The following is a 27493-nucleotide window of genomic DNA, read 5'->3' as shown; positions in this document are numbered from 1 at the left end:
GCGACTTTATGACACAGAAACAGAGTTGTTCTGAGGCATTTTTAGGAATATTACTGCAAGGAGTAGAGGACGAGCTCAGTTATTCCATCTAAAAATATCAACCTATGATTAATGAGCACTTAGCTTATGAGTACGTAGAGCCAAAGGTAATGCGCATACGTCTCCATGTGGTTTTAAAGGCATGCAGGCAGGCGGGCAGGTGGAAACTGCACACTTTGTATCGACTGTTGTGATTGAACTTCTCAGACACAACTGATGAATCGGCAAGACGAGTTCGAGGAGCGACACTCCGAAGAGCTCTCCAAAGCTCGCCGTGCATTGTAGTTATTAGACCCGGTCATGGCGACAGAGGACTAGAATCAGCGCTGGTAGGAGTGTGTGTGTCGTCCCCCCCTCCTCACCTGATGAGAAAGAGAGAGATTGATGGAGGGAGATGGAGGAGGGGTGAGGAGAGGGAGAAAAAAAAGACTGACAGCACCCGAGGATGACAGCAGCGAGACGCAGCTCGGGTCTTATTCCGGTTCGTGTCTCATCCAAAACAATACAATCACACGCAATCACAGCCTCAATTGCTACCTAGGAGATTGAAAGAGGTCTTGATGGAAGACCATCAAGGAAGATCAGAATAAAGGATCGGGCAGAGCGGTCGCACATGGGCTTTTAATAGAAGATAAGAAGGAGGGGCCGGGGGAGAATATGCACAAAGCGAGAGAAAAGAAGGAAAGAGGCTGATCCAATTGAGCAAAACAGACACACACACACATCCACACAAACCCAGAGACAACTTGGAGGTATATTAAACTGGAGGCCATTAGTTCTAAGCCTGTGGCCTGAGGCCATGCTGAGCAGAACAGAGCCAGCTTTCATTAGCGATGCCAGGCTTCGGGGTTGTGTGGCCACGTATTTCCCCCCTGTTGCTCTTTTGAAGTTATCATTCATCACAAAAATAATATTCTCTGTTGTAATAAAAAAAAGAAAAGAAAAAGAAAACAAACTTCAAGAGGAGAATAAAAAAAAAAAAAGCAAAGTTTGACCCCATTAAAGAACTCATTTCAGTTATCATAGGTGCTGTTAGGATCCTCTTCAGCTTTCAATGAAGATCACCTGAGCGTTAAACTACGACTCTGACTCTCCGCTTTGTCTGTGGGTTTTATGAGTAATAATGCAGCCTGGAGGTGATGGCTCGGATGCAATATATTTAAAAGATATATTAATGAATTCTCATTTACAAGTGTCTCCACTAACATCTTAACATATGGCGTTGCACTAGAAAACAGAAGCAGAGGAGTGTCTGTCCTTGAAATGCAGTAATCCATACGGTACTTATCGCCGTGACCTTCGTGAAATACTATAATTAAGCTTATAAAATACACTGAAACGTATCTGGGGGAAGCCATCGTTGAGGGCTCCTGCAGACGGGGGAGAAAAAAAAAATTATCTAAAATGTGAAATCTCATCATTGACTCAGGCTGCCTTCAGGCGCCGCTTTCTCTCAGAGAAAATGCACATCATCACACTTTATTTTGTAGTCGAGTGTGCTCAAATGCAGGAGGAGCACTGTCACACCATTGACACACATAATCATAACGGCCAATAAAAAGGTTTTATGAAAAAAAAAAGGATAAATTCTTTCACATTCCTATTAAATCATTTTTAAACGTTCTTTGTGAACAAGTGTTCACTTACATTTCTCAAAGTTTAGACAGGCAGAGTTAAATCTTTTATATAATGTCAAGGTAACAGCCTTGGGTGACCGTCAGCCAACAACCCACAGAATTAATTTCACCATCTGCAAAAACAAACCACAAAACTTCCCCCAAAACTCTGTACAACACCAACTCTGGGTAATTGATCCTGTTGGCAGGATTTCAGCAACACTGTTTTACTTAAAAACATCCAGGCAACTATTCAGAGCTGGGCTGACCTAGGTCACATGTATTTACTAAAGAGGCAATATGAGTAGAAGATAACTCCCCCCAGGATTGACATGTGCAAGACCTCAAGACGTGGCTCTCTTTTAGCGAAGCGTCTTACACATTTAACAGCCTGAAGAACACATAGCGGTGCAGATGAGTCTGAATGGCTTGTAAATGCTGAGGTGAGATGTGTTTGGTAGTACGGCACTGAACATCTACATTACCACCACTTAAATCTGAACTGGAATCTGAACTGCGAAGGTTGTTATGTGCTCCCACAAACAAATCAAACAAACGAAGGCTGTGTCGAAAAGTGATGCTCTACTGGGGTCTTCTTAAGCTGTTGATGCCCTGCATCTGCATTTGCTAAGGGAAATTAATAAGACAAGACAATATAGACATTAAAGCAGGGGTGAAAGTAAACGGTCCGGTACTGCGTACCACTAAAAGATTCAGTGGCGGTATACGCAGTACCAGAGAGTCCTCATTCAGAACCAGTCATGGCTGCACTCTGGGTCAGAAAATAGATCCGCTAGCAATATGCAGTCTTGAAAACTACTTTGTCTGTATTGGGGGGGCGTGGCCGCTGAATGTGCTAAAGCCACGCCCACTTGTCGCAGCAGTCGAGCAGCGATTTTAAAGCGACTGTAACGTGTCAGATGAGTCCAGAAAATGACATGACTAACTTTGAAACACTCTGAGCGAGATGAATTCATCTCTATCTCTTTGCTAGGGGTGCAGGGGTATGCTCAGGGTGGCCTCAGCGTGTCATCGAGCCACCCTTTAAGGACCGCCCACAAAATCCTGGACTGAAAACTGGTGAAAAAACAGTTTTAACATCTAACTCCACATTCGGTCAAAGTCTTTTCACATGTTTTCAGCTAATTCTTTCCAACACATTGTATTTTAAAAGAATTTTCAGACTTTAATGATCCCACAGCGAGGAAATTCACTTGTCACAGGAATTCCTAGAAATTACTATTAGAATGGTAGTAGGAGGTTTTTTTTTTAATGTTATCACCTCAGATTTGTTCTTCTTTTGTGAGATTTATTGCAAAAAAAAAAAAGAAAACATTAATTTCTAATAATAAATTATAGTCAAATTGTTACATCACAAAGATTGCTTTTGTTTTAATATTAACCGTGGGCCGTCTGGAGCAACAGTCTGGAAGAGACACCTACAACACACCGGGCCATGCAACAGTCAGACATCTGATTAATCAGACATCTGATCTCGCTCTGATTATTTGTGCCTACCAGTATCACACCGCTGAACAAACTGTAAAACAAAAATAACTGAACCTCCGTGTGGGAGGATGCTTCAGTTTATAATATGCAGAGCACTTCAATGATATGCGGTGAAGAGGTCTATAATAAAAGTGAGTGGTTGATGTTTGCTATAGGTGCTGTTGTTGTCATCTGTGGTATTACATTTATGGCAAATGATTGATCTAAATCAATCTATTACATCCACTTCATTAAGCTTAATTTCTTCTGCTCGTGTAAAAAAAAAAATCCACATCGACAGTCTTGGCTTTTTCAGGTGGTGGACCTGCTGTCGGATGATGTGTTAGCTTATGCTCTGAGCTAATTTCTGATTATGTGCTGCTGTCATCTACTTTTGTGCTGCAATTGCATCGACTTTAACTGCAAGCTGCAGTTGTTACTTAATTGCCAAGAACTGAAGGCATGGCACATTTGTTAGAATGAAGCCACTGAGCAGTGATGGGATGTACCTAAGAACAACTTTGAGGTAGTTGAACTTTACTTGAGTATTTCACTACATTTCAGAAGGAAATATTGTACTTTTTACACATTTTTATGCATAGTATATTTCACAGCTTTGTGGACTAGTATTTGCAAGATCAATTTAAAATAGAATATAGTACCAAATTGAGTGTAAAATAGTTTCAATTAGTGAAGTAAAATGCTAATTAAGTAATAATCAACCATTAATATAAGATCGTATTATATATATATATATATATAATATATATATATATATATATTATATAATATATATATATATATATATATATATAATATAAGATTAATGGACATAATGTTTTTACTTACAAATACAAGACCTTTACTTGTAACAGACATTGTCACTATTTTTACATTGTGGCATTGCTGCTTTTACTTAAAGGATAAGTGTAGGATTTAGTGACATCTAGAGGTGTAGTTATGCATTGCATCCCCCTCATTTCACCGTCTCCTTCCTAGCATCAAGTAGAAACTGTGGTGGTTGCGAAATACGCAAATAATGTGAACTATCTACTAGTCTAGTTTGTCCTTTACGTGCCTCTGTAGAAACATGGTGGTTCAACATGGCGGACTCTGTAGAAGGTGACCCACAACGTCTGTAAAAGCTCATTCTAAGATGCAAAAACATAACGGCCCCTTAAATTTGACACACTGGACCTTTAAGTAAAGGATTTAACTACTTGCAAGTTGCAAACAAACCCTGAGTTGTTAGGAACCGTTAGGAACGGTGGCCACTTCTACAATGATCTCTTCTCACCAACCTCTCCCACTAGTTGTTACACGGACTTTACGTCTCTGACATCGAGGTCATATAGATCTTACCAAGAAGTGTAATGATGCAGCCTAAAATAGCCAGGAGGGCGCCGGTGCTGAGGCCAGTCGCGGTGTAGGCCACGGCTCCACAAGACAAGGCCACGCCGTCGGAGTCACAGTCGCACACCCGCACCGAGAGCGTGTTCGTGCTGCTGAGGGCAGGACTTCCACTGTCCACGATCAACACAGGCAGCCGATACACCGGCTGCTCCCGTCTCCTGAAACCACCTCGTTTCGTCAATATGGATGCCGTGTTGTCTGCAAAACAGAGCAGAATCATACATCCGTCAGACTGCATTATATGTACGTACGGAGTTTATTGACTTCAAGTGAACAATGATCTGCATATATATGACTAGCAGGAGGCTTTACAACTATTCTCTAATGATTGCTGTGCTTTGGTTGTGCAGTTTGAAGTGATCTTACAGTATTAAAAGCAGGAATGCCAACAGATGGTGTCATTAACACAATTCATTATATGACACACTGTGGCGTCTCTCCCTGATCTTGACCACCTGTTGGCTAATAACAGCTTTGGTTTGATGGTAAGATCTTATATGAAAATCTCAGCGCATGAGACAGAAAGAGGCAGACAGTGAAGAACAATATGCCATTATGCCGGCTAAAAAATAGACGACTCAGTAGATTGAAATACACTTTCAAATGCAGCAGTCGCAACTGAAATGTAGATTTTTGCCTTGAAGGACAACTCCTTTGTTTTTCTAGGCGATATTATATCATTATTGATTTGCTCTTGTGTCTTAGAACAAGGTAAAAAAAAATGAATATAGAGATTGGTTCTCTTGTAAGTGCCACATTAGTCAAAGTTCAATGTTCTCACGGGTGAAGAAAAACACACAGCTGGTTGAATCGAGATGTTAAGGCATTGAGCTACATTACAAAAGCATGTAAACACCTGAATATGAATCTAATGTGACTCCTCAAAAATGTATTCCAAAACCATGAGAGCATCCAGTCTTCTGCTTTCAGGCTTTCCACAAGATAGCTCCAAGAACATCAGTGAGGTTAAGGCAGTGATGTTGGGCCATATAGCTCGAGGTCTGCCTTCCAGTTCATACCAAATTATTCAGATGGGGTTGAGGTCTGGGATTAGGATCGTTGGGGAAAACCATTGGCTTTACACTTGCAGTCATCGTCATGTTAAAACGGGAAATTAAGTATTGTAGCAAAGGATGTAAAGATTGAGGTGGTGGATATCTGTGTATTGTGTCCAGTGGTGTCTGGAGAAGTGGGTATACCCGTTTTTATTATTTTAAAGCAGCCCACTGAGCCCACTGTTGATGAACGCCCTATGTTATAAACGGTGACATGTAAGACTACTCTTTTATATTTAGCTCACCTAAAAATGGGCCAGTAGTATTTGTACATTGTCGCTTAACTTCTGCTGCTTGGCTTCAGGGAGTAAGGATAATTATGAAATTAATATCAGCAACAAAAGGGGTGCGGAATTTACCATTAATACTGGCCCAAAAAACGGGTGAGGTGACTACATAATTATGTATTTTGAGTTAAGTATTCTACTCGTGAAAATTGCCTTCGCCATTCTATGAAAAGCTTGAAAACACTACTGAATGATGCACTTCGGAGGGGATTTAGAAGTGAGCAAACCCAGTTCTCACTGAAAAATAAGTGAGTACACCTGTATATATACCCTGCACAACACCTCCAGGCGTTTATAACTTTTAATACAGTCCAGAGGTTGAGTTATATCACTGCCCTCTATTCCCGATTCATCCCGACCTTTCCCTAACTTTAGTTAACTAACAGTCAATGTTGCGTAACCTTAAAGGTCCAGAAATGTTATTTTCTCAATCAGCTTCTTTATAATTAGTTTCTACATGAACACACTATACTGTGGCAAAGTTGTAGGCGGAGCTTAGTAAGAAAATGCTGATGTCACATTACGTACACCAATCACAATTAAGCAACATTTGAATCTGGCGGTTGTTGTATCTGATCAAACCACATGCACACAGGCTTTAACTGATTTTGAAATTTAAACTTTTAATACATAATACCTTTTTATTTTACTTTGATTGTTGCTCGTCTAAAATCAAAAGTCAAAATATGTAACATTATAAAGAAATACTTAAGATTTAAAACCACATCTTTGGAGTAACTTTTGAAAATAAGCATTTTCAGTTTCTTTTCAAGAGTTAGATATGAAGCTCGATACCACTCTCATATCAAGGTTGCAGCACATGATCAACCATCTTTAAAGTTTCTGCCTCTTAAAGGCAGTTTTTCTTTGCCACTGTCACTAAGTGCTTGCTCATGGTGGGAACTGTTGGGTCTTTTTAAATAAGACCTGCCCCATATGGAAAGTGTCATGGGATAACTCCTTATTGGGCGCTATATAAATAAAACTGAAATATCTGATTTTTAAATATGACACTAAGCTTAGCTTAGCATAACACATTGCATCTCATTTGTTTAAGCCGTAAACAAAAAGAAATATGAGTAGAAATATATGTAAAGATGAAAGTTGTTGTTTTACAGGAAGTATCAATCTTTTTATCTGACTCTTACCAAGAACAATAGATCAGCATGTTTCCTAAACTTTTGAATTATTCCCTTATTTCTGATCAAAAATTTTGAGCTGAATAACCCAAATCATAGTTCATGTGTCATAACAACAACCTCTTCAAACCTTGTCGTGCCAACACTGTAAAAAGAAACATTTTAATAAAACAATATTAATTAAATGTTGCAGAATTGTTCTGTACTCATGTTACTGCTGAATCACATGCTCAACAATGAAACCAAGGTAAACGCCGTGTGTTCACAGAGAAGCTTTGTTTGATAAAGATATCTTAAAAAAAAAAAAAGGTCTTCCAGCCAAGTTGCTTGTAATCTGCAGGGAGGTTACCTGAAACATCATGTAACACTCACAGGTCTGCACTCACATGGATTACTGTGACACAGCCTGGCTGCTGCTCTGAAATGTAACACGGCAGCTTCAGCCGAGCTGCCACATGTTTGAACAGAGCACTCAGAGGGAGCGTCAGCCCTGCACATGTTTTTAAAGCGGTGGCAATGCACGTTAAGTACCTGATAATGTACCCGGGCACAATCCTCATGTTATTAAAACTATGTGCAAATGAACGGAGGAGAAGGAGAAGCTAATTTTTCCTCATTCGCCCACTGCTTTTTGCGTGTAGGTGGTGAGCAAATCATACTGACAGTTCTAAAGTGAAGTTATTCTGTGATCTAGCACATACAGTGAGACCCGGCGCTAAGCAGAAAGATGCCGTGTACATAATGGATTGTGGCACACACTGAGGTGTATCAGATGCGCTCTAGTTGCAGGAGAAAGTTGGGTTTTTTTGTGGGTTTTTTGATGAGCAATTACAAAAAAAGAAAAAGGGGCCGAGTGAGGGCATTGTCATAGCAGAATTATGGTTTCATTTGGAGCGGTCGGGCACGCCGGAAGGCACCGGTTACTCTGCACTTCTTCTCCTGAGTCAGATTGCAGAGTAGATTGTGTCCAGATGGAGAGCAGATATAGAGAGCTGGAGTGAGCAATGGCCAAAGTGTCAATTGCATTGCTGAGAGGCTCAATTTGAAAGGAAGCAGGCAGCAAATAGACCGTACCTAACTTGACCAACACCTTTTACAGACTCTGAAGGGGCCACTGGCAATCTTCTCCAGGCAGGTTTTTTTGATTTAGCAGCTGCATGCTACGGGGTTGATGCGACCCTCGGAGCTTTGACAAGGACGTAGATGTTAAAGTTAAAATTGGTGACTGACTTTAGAGTTAAAATTAAGACTTTTAAAAGCCACATAGAGCGCACTTTAGTGGCAGGCTGATAAAAGTATGACTGAAAGGCAAGTTCTTGCAATAACAGTTTATTCCAATCATTTCTAATGATGTTTTAAAAAGATTTTTCTCAATTTAAACTTTTCAAGTCTGTCTTCAAACAAAAATCAGTTGCTAATATGAACATCGAAACATGTTTCTCTCGCTGTAATCGTTCCTCCTGTTCCAAACCGTCATTAAAAGAGTCCTTCGGCAGAAAATCTATTAACTGATGAGGAATGATAACTTTTTTTTTTTTGTTAAAATCGACACTTGACACAATGAGCTTAAGTGCCGTACTTAGCTACAGGTCTGATGGAGCTGACTAAAAGCTCCAAATGAAAAGATTAAACAGCCTCTTTAAACACACAATCCAACAGCTTTTATTTTTGGCTTATAACATCTTCCCGACAGCCTGCGATCACACACAAAAATGCTCCGTGACTGCCAAAAACAGGCAGGAGGAAATATTTAAGACTGAATTCATTTTTGAAACTTTTAAAGATTTTTCAAGACCTTCAGGTTCCCCTTGGATCTCTACCACACAGACAAGTGAACAAACTGTAATAATAATCAGAAAAAACCCGCAGTAATACCTTTGTTATCTCGCAGAGTGAAGTTGAGGTTTCCCGCAACAGGTGCAGCCAGGGCGAAATAAAAGCGGTGGCCGTTCAGGGGTTCGTCCTTGTCCACCGCGCTGATGGTCTGGATCACCTGAGGACAACAGAAAACACCGGAGAGACAGTTTAACTCGCCGATCTTTATCCGATCACACTGGTTGATTAAGTGTTAATCCAAGCTGTAAATCGTTTAATGCGTGCATGAGGTGAGAGCTACGGTATCAGCTTGAGGAGGGCATTGTTGTCAAGCCTTTGTATATGCATCACTTCCCTCGCTGTCATAGATTTATATACATAGACGCATAAATCTTTCTTAAAAGGCCAAGCAACGGTGCGAGTCAACGGGAGAAAATCAACTGGATTCTGATTGATGGAAAAGATTTGTTTTATAATGTTTGGCTGTGTCATTTATCTCTTCAAGTACAGTAAGTGCTTATTTGGCAAGAGCTTGGCTCCCTCTTAGGGATGAAGTGTTTTCTTGTGGGAAATGTTTTTCTCCGAAGCAAATCTTTGTTCAGCGACTATTCTCAGTCACAGCACCATGACGTCCAAAAGAAAACAGTGTTTTTCTTTTTCTTTGTTTTATTGAGTCTCCGGGCACTCACAGCAAACATCTAATATGACTTTTTTCCAACTGAACACTCTACCAAACAGCTGAAATGTGGTGACAACGAGCTGAATTATGGTAAACGTGCATCTCGACCAAACAGTAGTGGCATCCGGTTATATTAAAGGAGACTTTTAACATCATCGGCATGAGTTTGGACAAGAGCTACGTTTGAAACCCTAGAAATAAAGTATTTTACTTCTAACATAAAAATGAAAGATGTTGTATATAAAAGCAACAAAAAAGATCTATAATTTGTAATTCACTCTCTGCAGTTGTTGTAGGGTAAAAGTAGTTTTCTAGGGGCTTTTTTTCTTTACCTCTAAGTATTTCCAATACATTTCAATTTGGACCCACAATTGGGTCAGGAGCTGCACCGCCTCCAGTGATCACAGACAAATCTATTTTCAAACTGTTATAGTTCATAAATTTGGCCTCACTGACTCACTATTGCAAATATCATATAAGATTTACACTGAATTTACCTCATTAGTGACTGTATATTCATTTAAAAAGTCAGAATAATCATCAGTCTTCAAGAAATGCACAGTGAACAACGTTAGATTTATCATAGTGACAGTTTATAATCAGAAAACATTGTGTTTTATGTCCATCTTTTGTTAGAAATAGTTGGCAGTGCTACGTCTGTTAATGCACATTTCTACTGATCGGTAAAGTTTGTTTGTGGTTATTACAAAGTAATCAGACTTTTTTTTTAGACCATCCACCTGTTCAACCAGTCCTCTAAAACTACACTACAGTGAAAAAGCTGGTTAGGTGATAAAACCTCCATCACAAACAGGAAATGTGTTAAGTGTGATTTAAGAATCTGCAGAAAAAGGTTTGATTTCTCGAAAGTGCTTCGAACTTCAAGGACAGCGTGACTCAAACAGCTCAAAATGTACACTCGCATTGACCACCTTATCACAAATGAATTCATTGTCAGTGTTCAGTCCAGTGAATGCGCTCAAACTAAATGCATATGTTATGCAGTCAGGCATTCCTACTTCATTATCACAAAGTATGAAAATGACTCATGATAAGAACTGCTGTAGCTCGAGGCAACGCAAGACAGGCATTCATATCTGTGAGTTAAACAAGTGAATGCTATTTGTTTCGGCCCACTTTATTTTTTGCCTCCAAACCCAAGACTAAACAGAATCTTACTCCTTTTATTATGTAGCAGTGTTGACAACTATAAATAATGCAGGAAATCAAATTACCAAATAAACCAATTTATTTACACCCACCAGCAAGAGTTGTAATGATTTTTTTTTTTTTATTATTCATGCAAACGTGGTATCAGAAAATCAAGTTATCTCTTTTCAGAGAGAGAGGAAAAAAACAACAACTGAGCTTTAATTTCAGCGCCTTCTGCGCAGCAACACTTAGATGCAGGATGAAAATCTCACTCCGTACACGCTGTACAAGAGGAGCATATCACACACAGACATGCCATATGGACGACAAATGATAGCCACCGCCACGGCCATCAAAGTGGGTGTTACTGCAGCAGTGTCCTTATAAATTTAGATCAAGCCTCCTGAATCCTTTGTAGGCAATCTAGGAGCTCCAAAAAAAAAAAAAAAAAAACCTTTGACAACTCACACCCGTGGACCGGATCCAAGAGATTCTTAAAAGCAATTCACACTAAATTATCACATCTCACAGCCCCAAACATCTCTGCGTCTAACATCAAGACAAAAACTTCAAAAAATTTAATAAAATAAAAAAAAAAGGGCGAGGAAGAAGAAGGAAAAAAAAAAAAGATCATCAGTGCTGAGACGTGGATTATCAGTTGTCAGCTGTGATTAAATGCTGTTGGTTACAAGCTGTCAGGTATTAGGGGTTGGTGTAGGTGGTAAACGACGTCCTGCCAATTATTAAATCTGGCAGGCAGGGTGAAAATTCATGAATATTTTACTCTGTTTCTAAAGAAAATTAAAATAGTTTCTCTTTCATCAGCAAAAGTAATCACAAAGTATGTTTTTTTGTATGTTGTTTACCGTTTTGGTTTTGCAGCGCAAGGGAAATTTATGTGGGAGGCAGAAATGCAAGAAGAAGAAAAAAAAAGGTTATCTGCTCTTCTTTAAGACCATTTGGGATATCTGTACACACACAGACAGAAGTGATGTTTGTGTCAGCTCCAGATCGGTGACAGGTAGATGCAACGACCGAGCCCCCAAACATGCAGTGTGTGCATGCTCGGCTGCATATCATGAAAGCTGCCATTGATCCTTGGATCATAATAACTCACAAGCCTCTCACTCTGTTATGGAAATTTCACATCTGATAGAAAACCTTTCTTTGTGGATCTTACGCCGACACCTCCTATACACAATTTGAACCCTTTGATGTCCTTTGAATATAGCGGATAGATTCAGAGCTTATCTCTAGGAAGGTTTCTACTGCGCTATTGCTGAGGGAAAGGACTGTAAATCATCCTTAAATCAAGCACTTTGTAATGTATAATGCCTTTCATTAGTGTGGCTCTGATGCAAGGCGTTCCAGAGAACCTTTGGTGGGGAATTCTCTAATGGGTTGAGTATCAGACAGGAGGAGAGAGGCATGGATGTAGGCATAAATTCTCGCTGAGAGACATTAACAGCAGCAGCAGCGGCGGCAGCAGCAGCAGACTGGTGCCTGTCGCAGGGCAAGACTGAAGGAAGCCCATGAATCACAGAATTAAAGGTTTTTTGAGTTTACACATGGCTGCACGTCAGATCAGAAAGGATATAAAAGGACAAAGGTCTGTATTTGTTGTTTCAGAGGGGGTGGACGTGGAGAATGTGCAAATAACAGAGGCACACACACATACCTGTACACACTCATGGGTGCTGCTGTGAGGATATCAAATGGAGGAAGGTGTTTTTGGGGGCGTAAATAGTGCTCTGAAACAGTCATTTTGACCTCCTCCCTGAGGTCTGAGGTATTTTTTTTTTTTGGAGGGGGGGGCTTTTTCACCATTATTTGAAAGTTGAAAGTATACAGGAAAGGGTGGAGAGAGAGAGAGAGAGGGATGGGAGTGATACGCAGCAAAGGCCCGTAGGCTGGAGCCGAACTGTAGCCGCCGCGACAAGGACTTTTAGCCCCGGTACACGGGGCAGCACGCTCCACCAAACGAGCCACCGGGGTGCGCTTCAGGTACTTTTTTGAGGCAGTTACTGATACCAGTATTTGAGCTCTGATGATGAAATATCAGCCCTTTTTTTGACATAAACACAACATACACAGCAATCTTGATGCAGATGTCTTGGATTTTCACTTGTTGTGACCAAGATATACACCGAGTAGAACATCAAGTAGCAGTTTTCCATCCAAATGTTGCTTTAAATTACATTTAAAGGGAGTTATGAGAAAAAAGTGAATCTTGTTTCCATTCACTGCCAATTATGTGACTGTTGGTGCTACCATTTTCCCATCTGCATGCCACTGTACACGTAACACCTGTTTAACACCTACTGTTTCTGTTACTTATTAGCAAACATATACACAGATGCTGATACATCAGCCATAAGCTTACATCCATCTGGCAGATCAGTTAGTCAAGCTGTAATATCTGCTTGCGCCCGTCATCACACATTGATTATTTCTACTTTACCGTGCTCTGCAGCACGCACTCAATCCCAACTCGTCAAAAATGGCAGGTTGGTCAGAGGATCTTCAAACTATGATGTGCTGGGGTCAAGTTAGCAACAAATTTACTGAGTGAAAGTCCTGTGTTTCTTTGATCCATCCATCCATCCATCCATCCATCCATCCATCCATCCATCCAACCAGCCAACCAACCGACCAACCAAGTCACCAAGGTTGGAAGCCAATTTGACATAGTGGCCAAACCATGTAACGATGGCAATGGCATCCAAGACATGTTGTAGACTGACAGCGTTTTACCGTAATCTTACATTGTCAAAGAAGCGGCTGTGTAATGGTGGATAAATTCAGCGTCACAACTACGGTGCAACCACTCATCTATTCAGGCCAATAATATTTGAAACGTCTAGAAGAGGCACATCATTTTATCTTCTTTCAAGTTAGCGGAGGGCTAAGAAAGAAGTTAGCAGCTGAGCCAGTGGAAGTCTCTAGTGTGTTTCCTCTACGGGCCACACAATGTGGAAGCATAACGGAAGTCATTTGATTCCTTTGTTTGAACATTTTTGGCTTCATGTGCCACCGAGCAGCTTCCATAACAAAGAACAGAACCCCGTATCCAGTTCTGTTTATACATCCATGACCCCAACACCCTCTACTGTACATGCAGACTCTCGGTCTTTATATTACATCACCTGACTTCAATGGCACGTTAAAAACATCACACCAGACAGAGCTGCTGACAAAGCTGCCATATTTGTTGACTTGGGAGAGAGAACACTCCAACCAAAGAGTGATATTTAATTTCCATACTGTTTAGTTAGTCACAAGAAGTCACAAGAAGGGATCCTCAGCATGTGAAGTTGTGAAATATTTTCGTCTCTCTCTCCAAAGTCTTAAAAGAATAACCCCGATGACAGTAGTGTGATGTTTCTCAACTCGTGCTTGAGACTTGGTTCACTTTTTAACAGAAAGCTTGAGATACAAACTGGCTGTAATGAAAGGGATGATCTTGTTGCATTATAGGACGTGTAGGATCCAGTGTTTTTGGAGCTTGAGCTCTGCTAATGACTAAAAGTCAAGATATCTCAGCCTCTGCTGCTTCAATTGTGACCGTGCTTTTTTTTTTTGTCTGCCATTGTCTACAACTTACATAACTAAATTGCCAAAATACATGGAGTTGAAGTGAAGGAGTTTGCAAACCACAAAAAAAAGCTAATTAGAGCCGAGATATATTTTGCTATGCGGAGTCACTACCTCCAGGTTGTCCTGGAGTACTGTAGTCCCACTAAAAATGACGACATTTATGAGTAACTAACTAACTTAGAAAGTAAGTAGAAGCTAATACTTTAAGTGATAATGCCATGAGCCAAAAGGAGTGAAGCTCGGGCATTAATAGCTGAACTTTCTGCAGACTCCAAGTACAGGAAAAGGTGAAAAAGCTTCCAATGTAATGTAATGTTGTTTTCACCTCATTATCATCGACTGGAAAAAGTAGCTTAATGAAGTGATAGAGTTAAAAAGCACTGGAACTGTCAGCAGCAGGTGATACCTGACAAATACTTATCAACACTTTTCATTAGCAGTCTAATTATGGCATAACCCATAACAATGTTGTTCCGCACTTCATAATACAGACGCATAAATTATTGAACAGGAGCATTACAGATACGAGCAGGTATTTTATTAAATTAAGAAAAGCGGCAGGTATCGGATCTCAATACTTTTTTCTTAATCCTTTTTCTTTAATCAGATATTTCCATAGACTTTATAAAACATGGATGTAGCCTCTGTGACGTCACCCATAGGTTCCTGAAGAGTTCAAAGTGCCACCTCCTGGCTAATTTGAAAATCAGCAAAGACGTGGATTGTCGGTGGAGCTGAGGTTGCCTGATGGACGACTCAAACAAGCCAACTGTAACGGCACCCACCTGTCAGTCTAATTGGCCACACTGTTAATTATGCTTTAATTATGCATTACTTTAAGCCTTAATATAATTTGAACAAGTGGTTTATATATAAATTCACCCTCAGTACAGTTGTCATTAATGTGGAAATTAGCTACAGAGACCAAAACTGTTTTTCGTACCAGGCTGTAAACATGTTTATTTCTGCTGTGAGGTTGGACATTTGAACATGGGGACTTATGGAGAGAGACTCACTTCTGGAGCCAGCCTCAAGTGGCTGTTTGTGGTACTGCAAGGCGTGGCACTTCCACATTGGTGGAGGTTGCCACTTGTGTATTTCCTGACCCAAAACAGAATATTCACCAGTATTGTAGCTAAATATATTTTCTCTATTCAAAACTAATCCAGTGAAATAGAAAACCTGTTCATGTATATTCTCCACACATTCAGGTACTGGTATGAAAACAACATGATATGATATATGAGCTTCAATCCCTCCAAATCACTCAGCCTGTATGTTTTGACTGAATACTTCAGTCTTGTGATCCGGTGTTCTCCAGACACCGTACCACCTGGATGATCGAGCTGAACCTTCATAGACCCGAAACACTTACTTGCAGTAATTCCACGTATAACAAACATCCTGCCGACAAGTAAAATGTGTTTCTTCTCACCGGTGTGTGCAGTTTAAACAACCACGACTCACCCCGAAACGCCTGAAGCATGTTTGTGAACTACAATAACCATAATTCACCGCACCTATGACACAAAGCATCTGTGCTCTTTTAAGCGTGTCTGTGCCGAGTCGCACAGAGACAGTCAGAAATGTGGCCTCTATAATGAGGAAAGTAACGTCAGCTAATGTAGCATGGATGTGAGAGACTGAAAAACTCAGAGAGATAATGAGCTTGAATAACACTTTCCGCTCTTTGACACCGGCAGAGTAAACACTGCGCTGCACTTCAAAATCTACTCCTTTAGTTCTTTGGAAAAAAGCCTAGTTATATTGTCCTGAAAGTGTAATTATCATACAGTCAGCCGGGTGAGTCATGCGTTAAGATCAAGCCTTCCACTCGAAAAGTTGAACTAAGAGAGTATAAATAAGCATTGCATCAAATAGGTGGCACTCGTTGCCATGGCGACGAGACAGCTGTCACCGGGGGTTGTGTTGATGAAGGAAGCGGTGGTCCCAGCAGTTTTTCACACCCCTCACTCTCCGAGCCGCGCCGCTCGTGGCTTCGCATGACATCGCCGCCCCAAACATCACCCACATGTGGCACCCGCGAGTTCACCGACAGATCAACAGCATCCGCTCACACATCCGCCCCACCCCCCACCATGCCCTGTCATCACACACACACAAGAGCAAGCACACACACACACACACACATATAGATTTTATTGGCAATCAATACGCATCATTCAACAGACATCATCTTTCAATCTTTCTTCCTGAGCCGGCTCTTTCTTTCTCTCTCTCTCATTTTCACGTTGATCCTCTGAATCATTTGCCGAGATTGGTTTTGACACGAGCGCGTTTGTTGGCATGATCCCGACGAGCACCAAACTGCTGAGGCTAAAATGATCTCCTGGTGAGATCTGAGATTAAATTTGCTCCATGTTCGTTCTTTTTATAGAAACAGATACGCTCTCACACATGCTAATGTTTTCCGCGTTCCTTGCACCCTGACATCTGTTTCCACCAGCACCTTGATGCAACACCTATAATAAACTGAAATCTAAACGAAGACCGGAGGTCTTGTTTGTCTTGTTTGTGTGATTGATGTGACAGTCGAGGCGGTAGTTAAGAAGTGACGTGCTTTTTGATCAGCGGATGAATAATATAAATAAATAAATACTTGAAATATTCTCGGCCAGAAGTTTTCAAAGTCTGACACTGCGGTCTTCTTCTCTGACAAACTGCATTTTAAAGTTTTTTTTTTTTTTTGTCTTCATGTCCACAGGTTTTCAACACAGGGCAGATATCTGAATATGAATGAGTAGAGGAGAGTGTTCCAGGAATATAAGAATATTGCTATGAATATTAATAGATATTTCAAACTCCTATTTGATTATCCTTTAGCTTAGTTTGTTTTCGGGGTATTAATGCTCTAAGTTTTGTTCCCACAATGCTTTGGCGACTGCAAACTGGAAGCCGTGGCGTCAGTAAGCCCCAATTTTTTTAGTCTACATTTGCTCAGTTTTAAACATTAAGTGTGCCAGTTCCCGTCTGCAGTGTACCAACATATGAGCAGACAGCTACTGCTGGATTATTTTGATACTGTAAACTTAGAAATGCTTTGGAAAAATGATTTTCAGGCACGTTTTGGAGCTTTACGGAGTGATTTTTGTATGATTTCATGGCGTTTATTCACAATGGGCATCAGAAATGATCATTCTTGCAAAGTCTAAGTCATACTCCATCTATAATTATGCATATCATGTCTGTGTGTTCAGTCTGTGTGAGTTATGACTCATGAATTGAAGTTTGACGCAAATCGCCGCAACCTGAGTTGCCTCCGTGAGTTGCGTGACTTACTTGCCTCCCGTCTCTCCTCTCCCTCCATGGGAAGCACGCCTCCCAGTTTGAAAGCATCTGGTCTCGACTGCTAAACATTCACAAATCCCTAGAGGTCGATGAGCCTCCTCTGGGATGCTACAGGAGTGCAGGGAGGGGCAGGAGAGCAGATTGGGGGCAGCAGAATGCCAAGTCCACTCATGTATGTAATGGTTACACTGAAGTGATTGTACAACGTGACCCCCAGCCCCCCCTCCTACCATCTCCACTGCCTCTGCCCCCTCCACCCCATCATAATATCAATTAATATTATGGCAGAAGACAGACGCACCGATGATCCGTAACAAGTGGCATCTCCCGAGAGAGCCAGTGCCACGAGATGGCCTTAATTAGGCCTGAAAAATGGCAGGTTATTCCATCCCTGCACTCCCTGTTAATCTGTGCTACAGAGCCACAGAGTCAACCCTGGCCCCAACTGGCAAATGTTATTATTTCATCTTTGTCGCAGCTGTGAATAAGCCAATGGGCGTGACAGCCAGTGGGCGGCCTAAGATTTTTTTTTAACAAAGCTTTACAGGGAAGCGGAGCAGCCAGTACAGCCAACTGTTCACTGCTATGAACGGACATACAGTACACAACAGGAGCATTTTAATTAATTAGGAATCAGGAGGGTGGTGGAGCACACATCTGACAGGTTACGAGTCCACCCCAGTCTGTCTGCTAACAGACAGCCGACACCTAGTTGTAATTCAAACAGGGTTCTGCATTCAAATGTCAACCTCTCCTTCCCTTTGCTCTGTATGTGTTTTTTGGGTGTAAATTTCATCATGAAATTTTCATTTTGCCTGCCTTCATTATTCAGTCTGGAGGTGGAATCCCGCCGGTACACTTCAGTGTTGCATAAACTGAAGGTTTTATTTGAATGGGATAGAATAGAAATTGGAATTAGTGCAAAATAGAGAAAAAAAAAAGAACAAAAGGCTTTATTCAGCCTGACACTGAGGTGAAGGAGATGACACGACACGTGGATCTATCACAAATAAAGAGCACAAATTCACGTGTGTGTCGTGAATGTTTCTGTTTCCACATTTGCATACCAGCTCATGTGATTTTCAGATTTTTCACAGGTGACGAATCAAGAAATTCATATTAAAGATGTGTTTCTTTAAAGTCCATGTAAAGGCAAATTTCTTTCAAAATACATTAAATATGTTGGAAAACATGAAAAGAACGATATATCACTGAAATGCAGAGTTAGAGGTTAAAACTTTTAGGTTTTTTCACCAGTTTGCATTCCAGGATTTTGTGGGCGGTCCTTAAAGGGTGGCTCAATGACACGCTCAGGCCACCCTGAGAGCAGAGAGACACCTATTTCCCACATGAAAACATGAATTTCACCTGTTTTTATCCACAAAATGTAACAAAACCAATGCCATGGGATAAAAGATAGAGAGATAGGGATGACATTTTGTACACAGTTCTGTATTTATTCATTTTTCAGGGCTACATTTACATCTTATAAATCCTGCTCTTGACGTCTGTCTCCAAATCAACTTAGAAACTAACCCATGAGCTAAGTATGCCTGCATGCAGGTCTTTGGGCAAAAGTTGGAAGCAATGTCTCTAAATTCAGACATAAAGGAGGACAACGTTCCCACACACACACGCCGCTTTAAAATGCAGAGAGAGCCTTGACTATTAGCGTGTTAAAACTAGCTCGTAGCTATAGCAGCTCATTTTATGGCCGCGCCACTTCACTCTATGGACAGAATTTGAATGCAGCACGTCTTCTGGCTGGGCGGACGAGGACAGAGGCCTCCGTCACCGGCAAGTCCTCGCTTTACAGCTCCTAGCTACACCTAGGGGGGACCTCACAGCTCAGCTATCACTGGCATTGAGTAAGCAATCTGTCTGCTTCAGCTGAGTAATTACAGATTTGCTGTACCTTTTCCTGCTGATGATGCTGTCATGGGCCATGGCTGTTGCTATGTCCTGGGGGCCGGTTTGATTGTTGGGGAATGACTTTGTTTCAGTGTTGTCGTAGGCTCTGTGCCATAATTTATCAGGTGCTAGTGGGAAGAAATGTACAAATTGTGTGTTGAATTTGAAAGTCAAGGTATATTGACGGGTGATAGATAGTTGCTAGAGTTGTCTAAATTTGATATCACCAAGCAACAACGATCATCTCAGGATAAGTTGCGGCATCATTAACCAAAAATAGACCATCGTCTCTGGAAGAATGCATTCGTCAATAATGATGGCATCTAATATAGAGGCAATGTTTGTTCCAGCAAATACTCTTCACCCTTGAGGCTCAAATCTGATTTATTAAATTTTGATAAAGCAATGTTTCAAAACACCTCAAGGTAGGTGAAATTAGATGTACTGAACTTCATTTAGTTTGATTTTTTTTTGTAATTTTGAGGCAAACTCCACAAAAACTCAACATGGCAACAACGCCAGGAAGCCGTCACCTGTAAGAGTACGTTCACACGTGATCAGGCATCGTGGCGATTTGCTACTTGTGCGGAGGTGTGTTGGGGTGGGGGTGGCAAGAGGGGGCTGTGTTTGTGACACAAACAAAATAACCTTTTATTTTGTTGTTTAACCAGCTTTCTCGATGACAGTGCTCCTTCATCCTCATTCACTGTCTTTGTCACTCAACAAACCAAACTCGCTCTTTCTGTCAAACCATCGGACGCAAACCAAATTAAACCTCTTTGTGTCGCTATTTTGCAGTGGAAATCGCGAGCCAGACTCAGATTTAGAAGCTGGTCACATGAAATAAACAAAGCCAGAGCAGAGGGTGTGTTTTTCCAAAAGGTCGCTGTGCACTGCCACAGCCAAAACGCACTACCCCCATTCAAATGAATGGAAAAACCTGCGTTTACCAATGTGCCCTAAGGCTCTGTAACCTCACTGAGAAGAGAGCCATATTGTGGTCAAGCATCATGCACACAGAAAAAAAACAAAACAGAAATAAATGCACACATGAAATATAGTCTCTCATTTTTTGCAAATGAAGTCATTTGCTATTTTAGTTCACCCTCCCATGAGCACGGTGACAAACAACTCCGAAATATGAATGCAAATAACATATTTAAAAGGGCCTAATAGCCATTCCCAATACAATGCATCACTCTGATCAATTGTACGTATTCAGGTCTACACGCCTCTTTTACCCTTCGCCTCTGATTGTATTTTCCAAATGCCAAGAGCAGACGGATCGCCGCCGCAGACACACAAGTCATTTAGCAACAATGAGGCCAAATGCTAAACACAGAGAAAATGCAATGCGTGGCCACAGCTTCCTTTCTCTCCGTTATTTCCTGGATCAAATCCCCAAACCCTGAAATATATCCCAGGGTTTCTTTTTGTTTGATATTGTGATGCATTTTCTGCCCCGCCGGCCTCCTTGGTGATCGTCTAATTACACAGGTCTTCAGAACGGAAAGTCAAACCGCGGCAGAGCACCACTCCATCCCAGCGTGAGTTATCACATTACGCTGTGATATTATTGTGGATTAAGACCACAGGCAGAGTCAAGCACTGTCATTAATTTAGTTGGCTTTGACAGTATGGAATGAGAGTAACATCCCTAATGAACGATAACACCTACAATACTATTAAATCTTAAGGATTGTGTCTCATACTAATGACGCCGTCTCCCTGGGACGACCTCGAGCTCTGAGCCGGATATGTGCACGGTGGATTTGTTTTTAAGGGAACAAAAAAGGCTTTTAATGGCTTCAAGAGTCAGCGGGCCGTCTCTCTGAGTCAAACTTCAAGTGAAGTGTGGAGTGAGAAAAAAGGGAGGGGAAGCTGGGACCAACTGCAGAGATGTTTCTGGGTCTTACCTGTCCTGGCATGGCGTTTTCACAGAGGACAGTTTCATAGTCGATGGCAAAGACCGGCGCATTATCATTTATGTCCTGCACTGTGATGAGAGAGATGCCTTTTCCAATTTGGGTCGGGTCCTCTGAAAGAGAAGAGAGAGAGAGAGACGAGAGTTCCCCCACTCGTGTCAGAACGTTTCAGCTAAACTTTCTTTTAAACACTTTAATTCTGCCTCAACTTTGCGCTGATGCACTTGGCCAAATTATGGAATATTGATCTTTCTCATGTGTTTTAATTAATCACAAAGGAGGGAGGTGGGGGGAGGAAGGAGAAGGAAAAAAAGTGCTGCTGTAATGAAATATGCAGTGTGCTTCCAACAGCTGGCGTCCTTACCCACTCTGCTGTTTGGATCAGCCAAAGTGATTACGCTCTTGTAGTCGGTGAAGGCTGCGTGTGCCGACGACGAGCCATCTTGCACAGTGGGCTTCACGCCTCTGTCTGCCTGACACACACTGATGGCTAAATGGCTGCGTCTGAGTGCAAGATGATGATTTGGCCTGGCGTCGCCGCCATTGCCGGCCAGAGATGACGCGCTGACATTCGGGGGCCGGCTGATTTGATGGTGATAAAAAGGACGTGCGGAGCCTTAGGGCCACAGCCTTCTTGTCATTGCCGTGGTCCGGGCAGAGCGGATGAAATGTGAGTGACTGCAGCTCAAATGCACAACATCCCTCAACCCAAGAGTCCCTGCACTCTTTTCAGTTACAAAGAACCCATTTACTATAAATACTGTCACAAGGCGCAGAGGGCAGTGGATCTTGTGGCCAGTCCGTGAACTCAAAGATGTTTTCAGCTGGAAACACAGCCCGAGTGTCACTGTGTGTCAGAAGCCAATACCTCATGCATGAAGGACTACTGTGACATTTCATATGGCTATTATTATACGCTGCCTTCCCTTTGTTGCTATATCAGGCAAGCGCTCACACTTGGGAATCAACCCAGCGCTGTGTCTGTGTGCTGTTAGATGTAAATAAAAACACATCTTTGAAGCAAAGAGTGATAAAAAAAAAAAAAAAACGGTTTCAGTTTGAAGACGTGAAGGCAGAGGAACTGCTGCGCTGACAGGCTGGTTATCTTTTTTATACTTCGTACTGAGGTGATGCAGCTGTCTTGTGAAATCGGCGGATTGTGGGCTGATGGCTGTTGTCCATCGTGTTTGCATGATTGCAGTGGAAAGACAGAAACACTGGGGGAAAAAAAGGCACTCATGTTCTTTGAGCCATAGAGAGCTGGAAAAAAAAGAAAAAAGGCCAGGCTGCACTTCTTCACATCACATTAACATAGATCACCAGTGGGTGAGATCGCCCACCCTTAGTCAGCATCTCGTCCCCACGGTTCAGGGACACATGGAGGGTACAACGACCGTCCTGTGTGCCTGAATTAACATTCCCCTGACAGCCCTACAACAACCCCAACAACTGCATTGTCCACAGCACAGAAGGCCATGGGATTATTAAGAGGCTAGCAGGACAGATAAGGTCCAAGGTTTCATAGATTTTATCACAGTGACACTAACAAATAAAATTACTTTTGCTATACCCAACTGGCAGATTTACCACCCCAGATTCTTAGTAATATTTGAAACAGTGGGTTCTTAATCTTAAATGGAGGTAGACAGAACAGGTCATTTCTAGCCAGCAACAATTTACAGGACATAACAGTGATTGCTAGTGTAAGATTTTATGATTTGCAGGAGCCAGCTAACGAACAAAGTTAACATTAGTTCCATTAGTCATCTGGTTAACTTTTTAGCTTGATGATAACTCGTTTTAAAATAAGGAGCCTGTAAAATGGGTCTAAAATATGAACTTGACAACTACATGTATATCGAGCTAAAAGACTAAACCTGAAAAAGTTAGCGTCCGGAATAATTTGTGATTCATGTAGACGACGTGGAAATAATCAAACTACTCTTGTACCCCAGTGTGGAGTTAGTTAGTCCTAGTTTAGTATAAGTATGTTAAGCCTACACACTTGCTCTAGTTTTATTTATACCTTTAACGTTACAAAAGAAACAGCTTGTAAATAGCATCTAGGACAAATTTCAAAACAGTGGTGAAATACTAGTTAGTTAAAATACTAACGTAACTGTAACCCCACAAATTAAAATGTTTCCTTTGAAGTTCGGAAGCTGGTTAGTACTGCGGATAGTGACAAAGTTGCTAAGCTTAAAAAATGGACAGCGTATCTGTCATGTCACCCAGAGTTTTCCGAAGAGCCGTTGTGAAGCTCATGGGGGCTTATGGCGACTGACTCACTTCTGGAGCCAGCCCCAAGTGGTCGTTTTGGGAACTGTAGTTTTTGGCAGTACAGTCGTCCCTCGCTATAACGTGGTTCACTTTTCGCGGACTCGCTGTTTCACAGATTTTTTTCAGCGTAATTTTGCATGTTTTTTTTTTACAGCGTACTGGGCAGTATGAATGCGCATTGTGTTCTGCGTCCTGACTAACTAAGGGAGTACTGTACAAAATGCGTGTAAAAAGGTGTATAAAAGTGTGTGGTTAGGGGTTTTACGGCCTTAAAACATGTATAATAATTGTTAAACTTACTTCGCGGATTTCGTTTATTGCGGGTTATTTTTTGGAACGTCTCCCATGATAAACAAGGGACCACTGTACTGCATTAGTTTCACAGAGGTTGCTGCTTGGTTAGAGCAGTTTACCACACCGTTTAATCCACATTTTTGTTCTTGTTTCTTTGGTTTAATTTAATCAAACTCTGGAAATGTTGAGTCTTACTCTTACACAAACCAAATGCACACAACCTCAACAAAGTCTGACAAATCCGATATGCCTAGTTACGGTTGCTAGGCTATAATTGGACAATTGCTGCTCGGGGAACTGTGAACTCTGACTCGTATAGTAGATTTGAGAGTTTGTGCTGTAAGTAAACTTACGGGTCTCGATGGCAAAGATGGTGAGGTTATGGACGGAGTTGGCCTCTCGGTCTAGAGCCTTAGCTGTGCTGATGACCCCACTTAGAGCGTCCACGTTAAAGAAACGCTCCAAGTCTGTGTTTCTGTCAATGGAGTACCTGGATGAAAATAAACAAGCACACACACATATATAGTTTTTAAAAAATTGCTTTTGGATGGTGGTATTGATTTGACATTTTAGTGTTTCTCCTACTTGTAAGAAAATCTAGTTTTCTTCCATCAAACTGCAACAATCCCACTGCAGATTTTTAGTGTCACAAAGAAAAGTTTAATCAATCGTCAAGGAACATATAAGATGCCTAAAAAGTCAAAGTAATTAGCATAAGTCTAGAGACTACTTTGAATCCAGAAATGCAGCAGAAATGTATAGCATTAATGAAACAAAACTCTATTAAATTTTAATAAAACTGAAAGCTGTCTACTTGTCCCTCAGCACACAACACTGATCAAACACTTTCAATACACAGCAACTCGTATTTCTCAAGAAAATTACAACTTCAATTAGCCTACATCCAAAGGGTATTATTGCAATGTAATTTGACTCTTGTGGCTGCATTAGTTCCACAATAATTTTAATTTCAACAGATGTAGTGAAATATATTGCAGACGCTGATAACAGTCACAGGAGCAAAAAGAGGCAATTTACAGCTACAATGGTGGAGTAATTTGATTTTCTGATTAAGATTACTAACAATCCTAACAGACCGAGCATGAATACCACACGATATTTATTCAATTAATGCAGAAGAGGGGTGGATCTTGAGAGTGACACCACACAGCTTGGCGTGCGAGTGCTTGTTTGGAGTCAGAAATGCCACGGCACAAGTGTTGAGCCTTGACCCTCCTGCAGGAATGCCCTTCTCTCGTTCAAGATGGCATTTCAGTTTTGCTAATGCTGCACTCCTTAGCCCTCCCGCCATCTGGCATTGTCTTTGTGACAGCCACACTGGGACTTTCGAGGGTCTAGAGTTTCCGTGTATGGAGACAATGTGAAGCAGTTGAACGGATTAAATCATTTATGAACATATTATTCTTCTTTACTCGATTTGGGAGCTTTACTGGGATTTCTTCTTTAACAGCTCTGGGGAACGAGTTTCTGAATAAAAGTGAATTACAGCCGATGTTTCACTTGTTGAATCAGAGAAGAGATTTTCAAATTTTCTTAAATACAAATCCAACAGTACCTGATGGCATTGTTGGTGGTGTCTGGGTCGTGAGCAGAGACTCTCCCGATGGAGCTGCCCACTTTGGCGTCTTCCGAAACAAACATCCTGCTAAGTGGTGTGGAAAAGACAGGTGGCTCGTTCACATCCTCCACTGTCACCTTGACAGATGTTGTGTCGCTAAACGGGCCCAAACTCAAGAAGTTGGAGTCGATATTCCTGTTTGTAGCTTCGATTCTCAGAGAAAAGCCGCTCTTCGTTTCAAAGTCTAGAGGCTGGAGGAGAGAGACAAGGGAGAATACGTGAACATGTGTGAGAGCTGTTCACTTTTCTTGTCAAAATGAGAGACATGGGGTCTGAGGTGAGGGGAAAAAATGTTCAGTTCTTTGCTGCAAAGACAACAGTGCTACTTCACATTTTCAGTCAAGTAAAGGAACGGCTTATGTGATCTGTAAAGCATTCATACAATGCTGAGATATTGATCCTAATTAAACATGTTGAATTTAAAGACCCATTACAATTTAACACTGAGTCAGACTTAAACAAAGCAATTTGCTGATGGATTATAGTTACTTTGTGCTCTGAAAGCAACGGTATTGATTTTAAGAAATGCGCACTCGACAGTGAAAAGCATTTTGAAATGAGCACTTTTGAAACATTTTGTCATTTCGTCTGGAACTCCCCACTGCAACATATAATATACTGCAGGAGGACATTGATTTGACACTTTCACTGTCAGTGTCCGATGTTGAAATTGTCAGAGTTTGGTGCAAAACAAACAAAGGATCAAATTGGCCCATCTGACAAGAACTGCTACTGTGCAACAATGGCCTTCCCCTCTCCTACAAAAGAGCTGCAGCAATGAACTGTCACATTCACGTGGCCCGAGGAGACCATTTCAAGTCTCAGACCCTGAAATACAAAGTTTGAGCCATGAGCTGCCGTGAATCCAAAAGTGAGGCAAGAATGTGCAACACATTTCCTGCAGAAATGAATAAGTGGCTTTGTTACACATTTGATTTGATGTTTTTATTTATTTATGTAGGCAGATGACACTGACATTATTTATAGCATCTTGGTGTTTTTAAGTGTTAATGTTCCTGCTCTCCTCCATCATCATCCCTACAGTGAGCTCTGCCAGCTGCCGCGGTTCGATTAACCGCGGGATGTTTACTTCGATCGAGATAGTCAATGCTGATTTGTCATTAGTGACTATCACTTAATTCGACAGTGTCGAACACTTTTTGTGTGACAGTGTGAGACGATGAAAGGGGAGAAAGGGAAACAGGAAGAGGCAGTCATCCTAATATCCTGCAGTAAACAAGCACATGCCACCTAGTGTTTAAAGATCACCGCAGATCAAGAGACACGTTTCTTGTGTTTTTCCACCACCATCCCCATGAAATCCCATCGAAAGACCAAAAGTCTGTCTCAAAATATAATCCGACTGTCTGTGCACTCAGTCCCATGCCCATTTAGTCCAAATCAAATCCTGTAAGGATTTACAAACAAGTCACAAATACATGGTTTAATAAATAGTGCATGTGTTGGGGACTATTTTCAGCTGTGGATGAATACACAATTAGTGATCTAGTAAATACTTGGTGTATATGGGTTTAAAAGAAACTAGAGTGCACATGTTCATAATAATGAATGAATGAATTCATCCAAGGTAATCATTGTCATTCAATCATTTATTGATTGAATAGTTTTTGGACAACATAGGAAGCTGTATCCGCTTAATCTACACAGGAAATACTTGTTAATAGTAACTCATACTAAGTCATTTTGCTTTAATATAGCTGAAGGTTAACTCCTATGAATACCTGACTCTGACTGATGATTCCCTGTTTTCTAAGCCACATGTATAGAGCTTGGTGAAAAACTAAGTTTCTATTTTAGAAACAAGAAACAGATCCGTGTTGCTGCCACATTTTTA

General features: G+C 41.2%; 1 protein-coding gene across 2 annotated transcripts in view; it reads right to left on the bottom strand.

Moving 5' to 3' along the window:
- cdh7a (cadherin 7a) overlaps positions 1 to 27493 on the bottom strand; it is a 139663-nt gene that overhangs the window by 6264 nt on the left and 105906 nt on the right. For both annotated transcript variants that reach the window (XM_027274436.1, XM_019274660.2), the window contains exons 7-11: positions 25576 to 25829; positions 24353 to 24489; positions 21417 to 21538; positions 8913 to 9030; positions 4506 to 4754 (exon numbers count right to left, since the gene is read on the bottom strand). In XM_027274436.1, coding sequence (XP_027130237.1) covers positions 4506 to 4754; positions 8913 to 9030; positions 21417 to 21538; positions 24353 to 24489; positions 25576 to 25829 — 880 coding nt within the window. The remainder of the gene's footprint in view (positions 1 to 4505; positions 4755 to 8912; positions 9031 to 21416; positions 21539 to 24352; positions 24490 to 25575; positions 25830 to 27493) is intronic.

This window comes from Larimichthys crocea, chromosome XXIII (assembly GCF_000972845.2).
Source record: "Larimichthys crocea isolate SSNF chromosome XXIII, L_crocea_2.0, whole genome shotgun sequence".
In the NCBI taxonomy this organism is placed as follows: Eukaryota; Metazoa; Chordata; class Actinopteri; family Sciaenidae; genus Larimichthys; species Larimichthys crocea.
Note: the sequence above shows the minus strand (reverse complement) of the source record. Positions and strands in the feature narration are given on the sequence as shown.